Here is a 13,401-nt window from a genome sequence, read left to right on the forward strand (position 1 = left end):
TTGAAAAACGGAATATTTCATTCTTTTCTTAAACTTTCAGAACAAACATGAAGAAAAATGTTTTTTTTTTAATTTTATGTTATTAAGTTATATATGAGGAGCATATTACTTTTTAATCAAATATTTTATTTATTTTTTAATAAAATTCTCTTAGTTTATAGTTTCCGTCCTAAAACTCAAACCTAAACTTTATTTAAAGAATATATATATATATATATATATATATATATATATATATATATATATATATATATATATATATATATATATATATATATATATATATATATATATATATAGTCCTTAAAATGATGTATCTTTCTTATAAGATAATTTATAATAAAAAACTTGATATAAAAATATTATAAATGATAAAACTATTCTAATTGTTGACGAATTTGAATATCTAGAATTTGAATTTAATATAATACTGTATAATTTGATCTAAACTGAATGGTCTTTATTTATTGTTCCTATCGGATAAATATATATCCAAGAGAACATAAAGTATGTTGGAATCAAGGGGCTTTGATATCACACATATCCACTAATTTTCACTTTCTTCTACTGTATGCTTTACTTCCAAAGTATCTCCTTTCAACGGGAGTAGTTTCGATGGGGGAGCCTGCAAAGCCACTTTGACGTCCAAGTCAGTTTTTAGACAATACAAATAAAACAGTAATAGTAATGAATGAATCCTTTTACCTCATGAACAGAGTGCCTTTTATACTACCTGTATGGGCCTAACTTCGTGGGCCTAAGGTTTGTGACAACCATTGACTTTGGTATTTCCCTAATCAACTTTTATTACTTTAAACATCTTTCTTATCTTTTAGTTTGCCAGTGAGGATTTGTATTATCAACCAACTTTCCCAGTACTTTAACAGAGAGATTATGATTTCCTCTAGGGTTGTCATTTCCTTACTTTCCATCTACTTTACGTAAGGCTGAGGTTTCCTCTCCCAACTCCTTAGCATGGTTTAGTGATGGTAGGCCGAGGTTTCCTCTCCCAGCCCCTTAGCGTGACTAAGTGATGTCAGGCCGAGGTTTCCTCTCCCAGCTCCTTAGCATGGCTGAGTGATGTTAGGCCGAAGTTTCCTCTCCTAGCTCTTTAATATGGCATAGTGATGTTAGGCCGAGGTTTCCTCTCCAACTTCCTTGTATTACTTAGTAATGCATATCTCTCTGGTTCAGACGTATTAAGGTTTCTCTTTGGTGGCTGCCCTTGTTGTGTTTCTTAGGTTTGAGTATATTCAGCCCCTTGGTCCGAGGCATATGCGGTGGTTGGAGATGTCTTCCATACCTAGTATGTACACTAGTCCCCAAAGTTAAGACTGCATTATCGAGACTCTTAATGTTCTCTTAGTGATGCATGATGATGTTGTTCGTTTCGATGCATGTCATTTCTTTGTAGTTGTTTAAAGAAAGGGAAGTTCTTTATCTTAGTGTGTGGACTGTTGTCACCTCGGTACCTTCATAAACTTAGTATTTTGCGATGAAGTGGGAGAGCTTGAGAGACTTAAATGGGTTGGTGATGAAGGATTATCTTGTTTCCTTTTAAGATTATGAATATAGTGAAAAGTTGATTTGAAAAAACTCAAGGAAATCCCCACTGGACATTAAGATAGCAAGCTATCTATATGTGAAGGTTCCTTTCCAAGAGTTCAATAGGAGAAGAGATAGATTAGGGTGCTCAAAAATGAAAATAACAATAGAAACACCAAAAACAAAAATGCAATGAAAGAAGAAGAACAAGTAAAATGGAAGAGAAGAGAGTAGTGGTTATGGAAGTGGAGCACGCCACTTATAGAGGGGGTAAAGCCAAACCAAGCTCTATATATGAGTGTATGGTGCCGCCACTTGCATAAGCAAGATAAGGCAAGAGTTCTTCCACTCCTTGGGAGAAGGGATAGCTCACAGAAATGTGGTTGAAAACAAGAGTGTTTAGATTCAAAATATTCAACCCTTTTACAAATGGTAGAGCTCCTCTTAAATAGATAGTCTTAGGGGTCTCTAAGCAAAATACAAAAGATGAAAATGGGCTAACTAGAAAAGCAAGGAAAACCCTAATTCTAGAAGCATCTTTAAGTTAGGAACAAAATGAGATGGTGGTGTGTCTCCTCATGTGGATTCTCGGCCAAAGAGTGGAGGAAGAGACAAAAGTGGTCTCCAAATCATGCAAAGGAGCATAAAGAACAAAAGAGACAAAAGGTATAATGTCTACTTTTGTTTTATGCTTTTTACTTTTGCTTTACTCTCTCTTCCACATCATTCTTGCCCTCCAATCATCATGTGCCACCTATCATGCTTGTCTCTACAAAATTAACCTACAAAACAACTTAAACAATGATTAGCATGTTGGCTTAAGTTTAATTAATTTTGGTCAATGAGTCAACCATAGTCAAAGTTCAACAAGTCAACCAAAATTAAGTCAATTAAGTCAACTTAGGGAAATCAAGAAATTAAGATGGAAAATAAAGAAAGAGACATAGAAGAAGGATCCTCCCCTTTAGTCGTGCTCCTACTAATTCTCCTTGGGGGAGTCTCTATGGTTCTTTGAGTGGTCAATCCTTCCTCAGTTGGACCTCCTAGTTAATGTGACCTCGCATAAGGAAGCGTGATAATTGTTGTTGTTGGCCCTTGGATCTTCTCGATCTGACGGATGAGGTGCCATTTGGCTTGAAGGCCTCGTCTTCTATAAATAACTTTGACTGTATGGGACCCTTGGTGACCCCATTTGGAGTTAAGACGTTAATTTCGTGACACAGGCAGGTATGTCTTCGTCCCCTTTGTTTGATAAGTCAGCCTCTAAGGTTCATTTTGATAAGTCTTCAGCCCTTCCATCTACTAGCAATAGCACCACCTCGTTTGATGAGGAAGGATTGCAAGATCTTCCTTCATGCTCAGGATATGAGTAGGTTGATAAGGGTGTGCGCAAATATTTTTCTAAGTATCAGTCATCCTCGTCCATTCATAAGTTTGCTGGTGCACATGCGATTTTGGATGATGATAGCCCGGACGAAGCAGTGTCGTTGGACCAAGTTGGTCGTTTAGATAATGCTTGTGATGGTCGAGAAGGGTATTCTAATGAGTTCTTTTTCATGTATTATGTGTTGTTGACAAATTTTCAAGTTAGACTTCCTTTTAATGAATTTACTGTCAGGGTGTTTAAAAGTGGCTCCATCCCAACTCCATCCCAATGCTTGGGCTGCTCTGCAAGCTTTCAAGATAGTTTGTAGAGTCCTAGGCTTGAGAGATGGTTATCTTTGTTTGGACAACCTAGGATAGGTCTGCTAGCACCTTACTCTACTTCCTTCAAAGGTTATAAAAATACCTTCTTTAGAGTGGTGGTGAATCCTCCTGGCCGGCCCTACTTTTTTATAGTGATGTCCCAAAATTTCCTTTCTATTGGACGAGTAATCCCTTACACTATGATGAGTGGCCTCAGCCTATGATGTTTGCTGAGGATTCTAAAGTTCTTAATTTGCTATATACCCTTCCTTGACGGCTTCCTACTAAGCGTATTGTGGCCATATTGAATTCTCCTTGTCCCCGTAGGGATATGTTGGGTATGGTCCACTTTTCCTGTATTATGTTATAATGTTTACTTTTTCATTTGCTTTTGTCAGCTGTGATGGCTTCTCATTAGGGTGTTGGTGCTTGTCAGAAGAGTCGTTTCCAGCTATTTCGCGAGAAGGTGAATGCTCGTAAGAAGGGTAAAGATACGCTCGCGGGATCTAGTCCTGGTGCTGCTGGGGGGATTGAAACTGGTGGGGAAACTCTTCGACCTCTACCCCCTGTGGAAAAGAAGAGGAAGAAGACTTCCCATAAAGGTAGGAATTCGTCTCGAGATTCCTCCCTTAAGTGTAGTCAAATATCAGAAGATAGTGCTTACACATGCTTAATGGGGACTGAGATGCAAATCTATGATGACATGAGTATCACCATCTCCCAGCAAGAGGCCGACATTATTACTAACTCTCCTTTGCCATCCTTCATGAAAGCTTTTGCTGAGTATCAGTCTCAGGCTTTGATGATCGGAAGGCATATAGGTCATGAGTTAGACAAAATGAGTCATGTGGAGGAGCTCTAGCAGAGGTATTGTTGTTAAAGGTTGAAAAAGAAAACTTAGTGTCTAAAGTAAGTGATTTGCAGAAGCAGTTGAGCCAAGCTCATAACGGCAAGAAGTCTTAGAGGAATCGCTGCCTAGAAGCTGAGGAAAACGAGAAGAAGGTCGTTGAAGAGGTGACTACGACCAAACACATAGTGGAGGAACTGAAGGCTACCAATGCTGAGTTGGATAAGAAGGTTTGGGAGTTAAGGGAGAGTATTGTCGAGGAACATGAGTTAAGCTTTAAGAAAGCCATGCGAGAAGCTGCCCTTCATTTCAATGTGCCAATTGACAATGCGCATTTTGACGTGGGCAAGGATGTGTACAAAAATTCTTTAGTTCGTCTTGAGGACATACCCTCTTTGCTAAAGCAAGCCGGAGACACTCCTTCCAATCCTTCTAAGAAGGGTCGTGAAGGCGCTAAGGACGACAGCACGGATGGGGTTAATGGGAGACATTAGTCCTTATGTTGGTTGATGATGTGTTTTTCTTTTTAACTTTTGTAGGCCTCTACGCCAGATACATTTGGTGTATATATTTTTTGGGGTTGCTTTTTGGAATATAGGGCCCTAGATGGTAGATGATATGCTTTGACTGTCATTGTTGACGTTGTTGTAACTATGGATACTAACTATTTAGCTGGATCATTTGGTTGGTATTAGGTTGGAGTATACTCGGCATTTTGGTTCGAGGTATATCTGGTGGTTGAAGGTGTTCTCTCTTCAATGCGTTAGTTGATCTCATGGCACGGTGAAGTTGGTAATGTGCTTTGCCCAAAATCTAATCTTGAAGTTAATTACATACTTGACATGGCTCTTTTGTGTGACACTGATTACATCACTTAATGTTAATAGTTGATTATTACAACTCGTGAATCTATTTTGATTTTAGTGGTTGCAGCAAGGGTCTTGTGTTATTGATGATCGACTAAGTTTTGTGCATAAGCCGACGAGTGTTATTAATATTTATGGTAAGGTCTAGTCAGAGGCCATAAGCTAACTTTAGCTAATAGTTTTTATCAACAAGGATCTATTTTTGGCAGAGAAGGTCTCGTCAAAGACTTTGTGTCGACCTTAGTTGATAAGTTTTGTCAACAGAGACTTGTTTGTGTGAGAGAGATCTTGTTTGAGGCCTTGAGTCGACCTTAATTGATGAGTTATATCAACAAGGACCTGTTTGTATGAGGAATGTCTCATCGGTGGCCGTGAGTCAATCTTAGCTGATGAGTTTTATGAACAGAGACTTGTTTTTGATTGAGGAGGTCTCGTCAGGGGCATGAGTTAACCTTAGTTGATGAGTTTTACCAACAAGGACTCATTTTTGGCTGAGGAGGTGTTGTTAAAGGCCTTGAGTCGACCTTAGTTGATGAGTTTTATCAACATGGACTCGTCTTTTATTGAGGAGGTTTCGTCAGAGGCCGTGAGTCGACCTTAGTTGATGAGTTTTATCAACAAGGACTTGTTTTTGATTGAAGAGGTCTCGTCAGAGGTCGTGAGTCGACCTTTGTTGATGAGTTTTATCAATAGTGACTCATTTTTTTGCTTAGGAGGTCTCGTCAAAGGCCTTGAGTCAACCTTAGTTGATGAGTTTTATCAATTGGGACTTGTTTGTGTGAGGAAGGTTTCGACAAATAATATAAATCAAGTTTGTAATGCTCTATAAGGTGATTTTATTGATTTTGGGCCTCATTAAAACCTTTTCGGCCAAAACCCTCCTTAGAGAAAACGACCGGAGTAGGAAAGAGTACCCTTGGTTACAAAGGCCTAGGGATTGCCTAGCTTGCTCCAACTTTCTCATGCTTTTTAGTGGAGATGTTGTCTTCTGCTTTGATATTGCTCTTGAAATCTTTTAACTCCTCCATTTGCATGTGTTTTGCCACCCTTTGCCTTAACTCAACCATGCTAGTTGCTGGTCTCTCACACAAGCTATCAATAAAGGGTTCGCTTCTCAGTGCGTTAATCATTTGGTGCAAAGTTACCTCTGGACTTAAGTTGTCAATGCTGAGGGCTAGCTTTCCGAAGCGTTCCATGAATGTTCTCAAAGATTATCCTTCCTCTTGGTGTATGTTGATAAGCGCTAGGGAGATAAGGTCATATGGCTTTCACGTGGCAAATTGCGCCTAGAACTGGTCTAACAAGGTATCAAAACAATCAATGGAGAATGGGGCAAGATGAGTGAACCAGCTGAGGGTTGCACATTTGAGGGATGTAGGAAATACTTTGCAAAAAATGGCATTGTCAGATGTATAGAAACCGATCTGGGTCAAGTATACATGTACATGATCATCTGGGTTGGTTGTGCCATCGTACCTATCCATGGTCAGAGACTTCCAGCCTCGAGGCAAGGGTGTTTCCGTTATGCCATCAACGAAGGGGTGTTTGCGTCCACCCCGTCGCAGTGCCAATGTGTTTACTATTCCTTCCCCTGGAGGATGGGTTTTTCGTGCACTTTCTTCCACTATTTCTGCATTCGTGGGTGGGGAAGTAACATGGGTTTTGCTTGGGCATTCCTGATCGCCATCACTTTCTTCTTCATTACTTTCGAGCCTCCGCTTGATTTTAGCATTCTCTACTCGTAATTCAGCTAACTCTTGTTGTATGGCTAACATGATTGTCATCTAATTGCTCTATGCAACTGCCTAATTATTCTTTGTTGTTTATACTTTTGGGCCATTACTTGCCATATTCCTTGTAGACACTATATGTACCATTCACCTCGACCCCACGGTGGGCGCCAAATGTTCCTATCGGATAAATATATACACAGGAGAACACAAAGTATGTTGAAATCAAGGGGCTTTGATATCACACATATCCACTAATCTTCACTTTCTTCTACTATATGCTTTACTTCCAAAGTATCTCCTTTCAACAGGGGTAGTCTCGGCAGGGGAGCCTGCAAAGCCAACTCTGACGCCCAAGTCAGTTTTTAGACAATACAGATAAAACAGTAATAGTAATGAATGAATCCTTTTACCTCATGAACAATACCTTTTATACCAGTTGTATGAACCTAACTTCGTGGATCTAGAGTTTATGACGACCATTTATTGTTTAAGCTAATACATCTTAAAATATAATTAACTTAGTTTCACGAAACAATAACTATTTGATGAAAATAATTAATTAATCATTATTTATATCTATATATAAAGAATTTCTCTTTTTGGTATTTATATTTTTCTTTTTCAATATTATCTTTCAATAAACATTTTTAAAAATTGAACTATTTTCTTTTAATTTAACCATTTTGTAAATTAAATAAATAAAAGTTATCTAAAAAATAAATAAAAATTAGGTATAATTACTCGTATAGTACTCAGTTTGGGGCTAGTGTGTCAAATAGGTACTAAATTGAAACAAAAAGACATATAGGGGGACTAAATCGAAATCAACACAATGTCATCTGATAGTGACACTGACACGTGGCATTGTAATGCCACATGGCACTAACAATGCCATGTGTCACACATAGGGACTTGACACGTGGCATTTTTTTTCAAAAAATTAAAAAAAACCACAAACTGACACGTAGCACGTTAGTCAACTCCGTTTAAAAGGGACCTAATTGAAGCACTTTTTCAAAAGTTGGGATGCAATTGACACTTTTTTTAAACCGGTACCTATTTGACACACTAGCCCCAAACTGGATACTATACGAGTAATTATACCTAAAAATTATATACAATCAAATTATAAAAGTTATGTATATTTATTTTTATAATATAATTTTATTAACTTTGTCATAGAAAAAATAAACACACATCATGTGTGTTGACTAGTATAACAATAATTGTAAATTCATTATTGTATTTATTTCCTAAAATTATAATTAACACGTTTTGACGACATTCTAAAGTAATAAATAATCCGAAAAGGAAAGATATTCAATAAAACAAAACAAAATAAATAGTATCGTTGAATGAAACTCTTCCAAAGTCAATAATATTTTAAACAATAAAATAAGAAATCAATGTTATATATATCATACAATACAATAAATAAATCATAACTATATTACAAATATGAAACCTTAAAATTCTCAGAAATTCCCAACACCACATATTCCCTTAACCAAATGAAGTAAATAATCCTTTGTTCCTAATGAGGCAAATCTTTGTCTATATAAGTAGTGCACAATTGCTGGTGTGGGTACTCAATAAAAGGTTCAGTTGTGTTTGAGTTTGTGCTTTGTCTTCTCACACAGTACGAGGAGGCGATAAATGGAAAGCCATGTCCACCACCCTTCGTCAAACGACGTCGTCGTTGTTAACATCAATGGCGACTCTGATTCTGACGCTCGCAGCCTTCACCCAACCGACCGTGCATTTTCCCCTCAGCAGCAACAACAACAAAAGGTTGGTTGTGCATTCACTGTAACTTCAGCTTCAACGACCAACATACAATTTGATGAACAACAGTGACTAACATAACATGTTTGTTTGATGATGTTGGTGAGGCGCAGGAAGGGAACGAAAGAAGGGAGAGTTTGGTTCTTGCGTACAAAACTCTTGGGGTGGTGTTTGGAGGACTTGTGACGTCACCCCTCTACGTGTACCCTTCAATGCCACTCAAGTCTCCAACAGAAGATGACTATTTAGGCATTTACAGCATTATGTTTTGGACGCTTACTCTCATAGGGGTTGTCAAGTACGCCAATGTAGCCATTAGAGCCGATGACCATGGTGAAGGTACTTGCTACTTTCATTTTCTTTGGACTCAAAGTTGATACTTATTTGAAGTAACTTCAGACAAGTTTTACTTTAAATTGAAATTTTTTTACTAAATTTTGTTATTGACTTGCTTTAGATTAAAACATTGCAATGCAAATCACTAAATTTTGTTAAAATCGACGAATATGAAGCAAACTTGTTATCAGTTTCGGTTGCTCACCCAAATGCACATTTCTACAGCTGCAAATTTGTTGGTTTCTGTTTCATGGCTATTCACAATGACCCTGTTTGAATCGCAGGTGGGACTTTTGCCTTGTATTCATTGCTTTGCAGGCATGTCAATATTGGGATCCTGCCCTCCAAGCATGTGGATTTGAACAAAACTAAGGACGCTCAGAAGACAACTTGGCTTGCCAGGTTCTTCCAAACAAGCGTAGTTGCTCGGAGGCTCTTGCTCTTCGTTGCTATGTTGGGTACTTGCATGCTTATTGGTGATGGTATACTTACGCCAGCAATTTCAGGTTTGGTGACAGTTGTATTTTTTCGTTTTTATCACGTTTCAGAAAGGTTAGATTCCTTTTTGTCACATTGAAATGTTTTGATTTGACTTTGCTTAATTTGTTTACAGTGTTGTCAGCTATGGATGGACTTAGAGCACCTTTTCCTTCAGTTAGCAAATGTAAGTTTTGGAGTTCGAACGGTTTTACTGTGATCCCTGGTATTTTGCAGCTTGCATTAATGGAAACTGTCAAACTCATTGAGCATGATTAATTTGATGTTTTGCTGTTTTAAACAAGTGTAAGAGGGAGTTTTTCATTGTGAACAATGAAATTTATTAAAGTTTGGTATCTCAGATGTGATGAATGATTCCTTTCCTTATTCACTCTTCTGATTTATGTAACTCTAATTTCTCTTTTTTGGCATATGCTGCCACAGCGCTAGTGGAAGCACTCTCTGCAGCAGTTCTGATCGTTCTGTTCCTGTTGCAAAAGTTTGGTACATCCCGTGTTAGTTTCCTATTTTCCCCAATAATGGGCGCATGGACCCTGAGTACCCCAATTGTAGGAGTTTACAGCATTATACACCACTACCCTAGCATATTTAAGGCTTTATCTCCCCACTATATATTCCACTTCTTTTGGAGAAATGGAAAATCTGGATGGCTTTTACTTGGTGGTACTGTACTTTGCATTACAGGTATCTAACTCATCCTTTTTACATGATATATCCTTGCTGATATAGGACTGAGAAATTTATCTTTGGAACACGCCTTTGTATCCCTGTGAAATCATATTACAAATCCACGTGCTATGCTCAAGTACTTGTAGGAGTGATAAGGTGGCTTAGTAGTGAAATGGAAGGGAAGGGAGGGGAAAGTCTTGGTTCAACTCTCAGCTAACAAAAAAACTAACAACTAACATGTTTTTCTTTGTTCTTAATTTCTTCATCTTGCTAGGTTCTGAGGCAATGTTTGCTGATCTTGGTCATTTCAACCAGAAGTCCATTCAGGTTGATATCTATAATTTTCTTACCTCTCTTTGAAGTTTGTGCATCCTTCTCAGCCAATTATTATCTTATACACTTTTCTTCTTTGTTAATATGATAACAGATAGCTTTTCTGTTCACAATCTACCCATCTTTAGTTCTGACTTATGCGGGACAGACAGCTTACCTGATCAAGCACCCCAATGATCATGATGATGGCTTCTACAAATTTATACCAACTCCAGTCTACTGGCCCATCTTTGTCATTTCCACTTCTGCTGCAGTTGTTGCTAGCCAATCATTAATATCAGCCACCTTTTCTGTAATCAAGCAATCAGTAGTGCTGGATTATTTTCCTAGAGTAAAGGTTGTCCACACATCCAAAAATAAAGAAGGAGAGGTTTACTCCCCTGAAGTGAACTACATTCTCATGGTCCTTTGCGTAGCTGTCATACTTATTTTTGGAGATGGAAAAGATATAGGAAATGCTTTTGGTATGTCTGTTTTTCAAGTCTCAATCATAAATTTAGTATATGAAACTATTTAGCAGTAATCTATGCAATAGTCTGATGATGGTGTGCCATTTATTGCAGGTGTTGTTGTAAGCCTAGTTATGCTTATCACCACTATATTGCTTACACTAGTCATGATCATGATATGGAGGACTCCTACTGTGCTGGTTTACCTGTACTTCGTTGTATTTTTTGTGATGGAAGGGGTTTATGTTAGTGCAGTTTTCACCAAATTTGCTGAAGGTGGATGGATTCCTTTTGCTATATCATTTATCCTTGCATTCATCATGTTTGGTTGGTTTTGTGGAAGACAAAGAAAGACTGATTACGAATTAAACCATAAGATAACCTTTGAGAGACTTGAAGAGCTTTTAGCTGACAGCAGTGTTAATAGGGTTCCTGGGATATGCTTCTTTTATACCAACATTCAAGACGGGTTGACTCCTATTCTTGGACACTACATCAAGAACATGAAATCTCTTCATAAGGTCACAGTATTCACGACTCTTAGGTATTTGTTAGTCCCAAAGGTTGCTCCACGAGAGAGGATTGTGATCAAGAAATCAAATCTCAAAGGGGTGTATTGCTGTATGATCCAGTATGGCTATGCAGATGCTCTAAATTTGGAAGGAGATCATTTTGTTGATCAAGTGATTAGTAGTTTGGCAAAACATATACAGAAGCATCAGTCTCCCGAGAATCTTTCTGATTCTGAAGAGATTGAAGAAGAGACTTCGAACTTAGAAGAAGCAAGGCTTGCTGGGGTAGTTCATGTTCGTGGAAAGACCAGATTTTACATTGGCCTGAACTGTAGCTGGTTTGATAAATTTGTGCTTAGTTTTTATGAAGTTATGCACAATAACTGTAGATCTGGCTTGCCTGCTCTTGGGATTCCACCGCAGCAACGGATTGAAGTTGGAATGCTATACGAAGCTTGAAGGTTTACTGTATCAAGCATTTACTCAAACATCTAGAGGGGCAAAGCAAAACAAGTGATGAACAAAAGGCCTTCAGTAGTAGGTTTCTAAATCACACATGTATAAACTACTCAAGTAGATATTGTTTTCTCAGAAAGAAAGATATAAGAATTACTATTTGTGATTTTACATCTGCACATTTCAGTTTCAGATAATTAAACAAAAACAATAGAGCAAAGATTAATCAAGTCGATAAAAATTACTCTTTGGGCTAATTACTTTAATTTCAAAAATACATATTGGATAATATATCTTGTTATTCGTCCAAAAATAAAATTCACCGTAGTCAATTGGATCAAAATACACTTGTATGAAGAGAGGTATATTTGTCTTACAAACTAATATGTTTTGATAGAACAGAAAATTCAAAAAGTTCGAAATTTTTTTTTCTAATTTTTTTATGGGATAAAACAATTCAAATTTCTCAAATTTTATTTATTTTTTATTTAAATGGAATGTATGTTGGGAATAGAAAATCATTCACTTGAAAAAGATAAAATGATAAAATAATAATTTTAATTTTAATTTTGAAAAACAACTACATATTAAAAACTAAAATTAAAATTAAAAAATATATATACAAAAAAAAAATAAAAAATATATACCGAAAAAGATATATTCCCCTTATATAATTACTATATAATTACATAATTACACACTGATATAGATTATTATTAAACAACAATCATAAGATTGGAAAAAGAAAATACAAAGGTAAGATATTATTTTATTGTAACCAACTCAAACATGTATATTCTTTCGCTTGTATTGAAAATAGTGAAACAAGAAAACTACAAACATCCTAAATCATGAATATCATAAGAACTCTAAACCATAGATAACACCTTTATGTTTTGCCAAGTCATTTTCTGTACGAAAATAGAGTCTTTTAATCTCATTAAAAACATATAGAGTGACCAAACTATCGGATCCTGCATGATAACTTTTTCTAGCACTATTATCTAAACCTAGGGACTCACTAACTCTATCTAAACCACCATGAAGGTTAGGACAAAATCTGATGAGATGTTTCACGTCGTATACTGTATTTCCAAAGAAGAATTTTACGACTTGCAGAAAGTCAACCAAGTTGGGAGGTAGAAGTGGTTGCGTGTACAGAAAACGGTAGCTCAATACCTTGACCATGTAAGCAAAATCATAGGCACCATGAAAGGTAGTCCATTGAATATGATTATTGCATAGGAGACCTGAGAGCATCATAAGCTCAGCGAATCGCACAATACTGACTCCAAAGTTTCTATTCTTATGAAAATCCATACCATGACGTTGGAGGAGGGCAATGGAATGAGGAGCATGAGGATGGTGTGTGACATCAAACTCACAAAAGTTGAATTCCCAAATGAAGCGGTTGGAGGTTCCAAAGGTTGGAAGGTTTCCATGGCAGTCTGAAAGGGTGAGCCCAACTTGGATGAGGTGCATATGATCCACATTGGCTTTCATCATTGCGTAGTTAGTTTGTGGTTGATGGAGTCCTGGATTCGATTGAAAGATGATGCCGGGAAATTTTGTGTCCATAGAGATGAAAGGGAAAAACCCAATCATTTTATGAATCAACTCGAATTCAACTTCAAGGTTGCATGCCCATACTGATCGTGTCATCACAACACCGTCAGGAACAACCAT

The 13,401-nt window shown here is 37.2% G+C and overlaps 2 protein-coding genes across 2 annotated transcripts; one reads left to right on the forward strand and one right to left on the reverse strand.

Annotated features, from left to right (window-relative positions):
• The first annotated feature begins 8,195 nt into the window (after window positions 1-8,195).
• Window positions 8,196-11,863, forward strand: LOC114177118 (probable potassium transporter 17). Its single transcript, XM_028062369.1, has 8 exons — window positions 8,196-8,468; window positions 8,576-8,801; window positions 9,083-9,304; window positions 9,412-9,462; window positions 9,720-9,980; window positions 10,240-10,292; window positions 10,393-10,762; window positions 10,862-11,863. The coding sequence occupies exons 1-8, from the start codon at window positions 8,334-8,336 to the stop codon at window positions 11,716-11,718; spliced, it is 2,175 nt and encodes a 724-aa protein (XP_027918170.1). The 5' UTR covers window positions 8,196-8,333; the 3' UTR covers window positions 11,719-11,863.
• Window positions 11,864-12,573: 710 nt separating this feature from the next.
• On the reverse strand, window positions 12,574-13,401 carry LOC114175097 (probable CCR4-associated factor 1 homolog 11). The gene has a single exon (XM_028059855.1). It carries the CDS (start codon window positions 13,399-13,401, stop codon window positions 12,574-12,576), a length of 828 nt encoding a protein of 275 aa, XP_027915656.1.

The sequence above is a fragment of the Vigna unguiculata genome, chromosome 3, assembly GCF_004118075.2.
Source record: "Vigna unguiculata cultivar IT97K-499-35 chromosome 3, ASM411807v1, whole genome shotgun sequence".
NCBI lineage: Eukaryota > Viridiplantae > Streptophyta > Magnoliopsida > Fabales > Fabaceae > Vigna > Vigna unguiculata.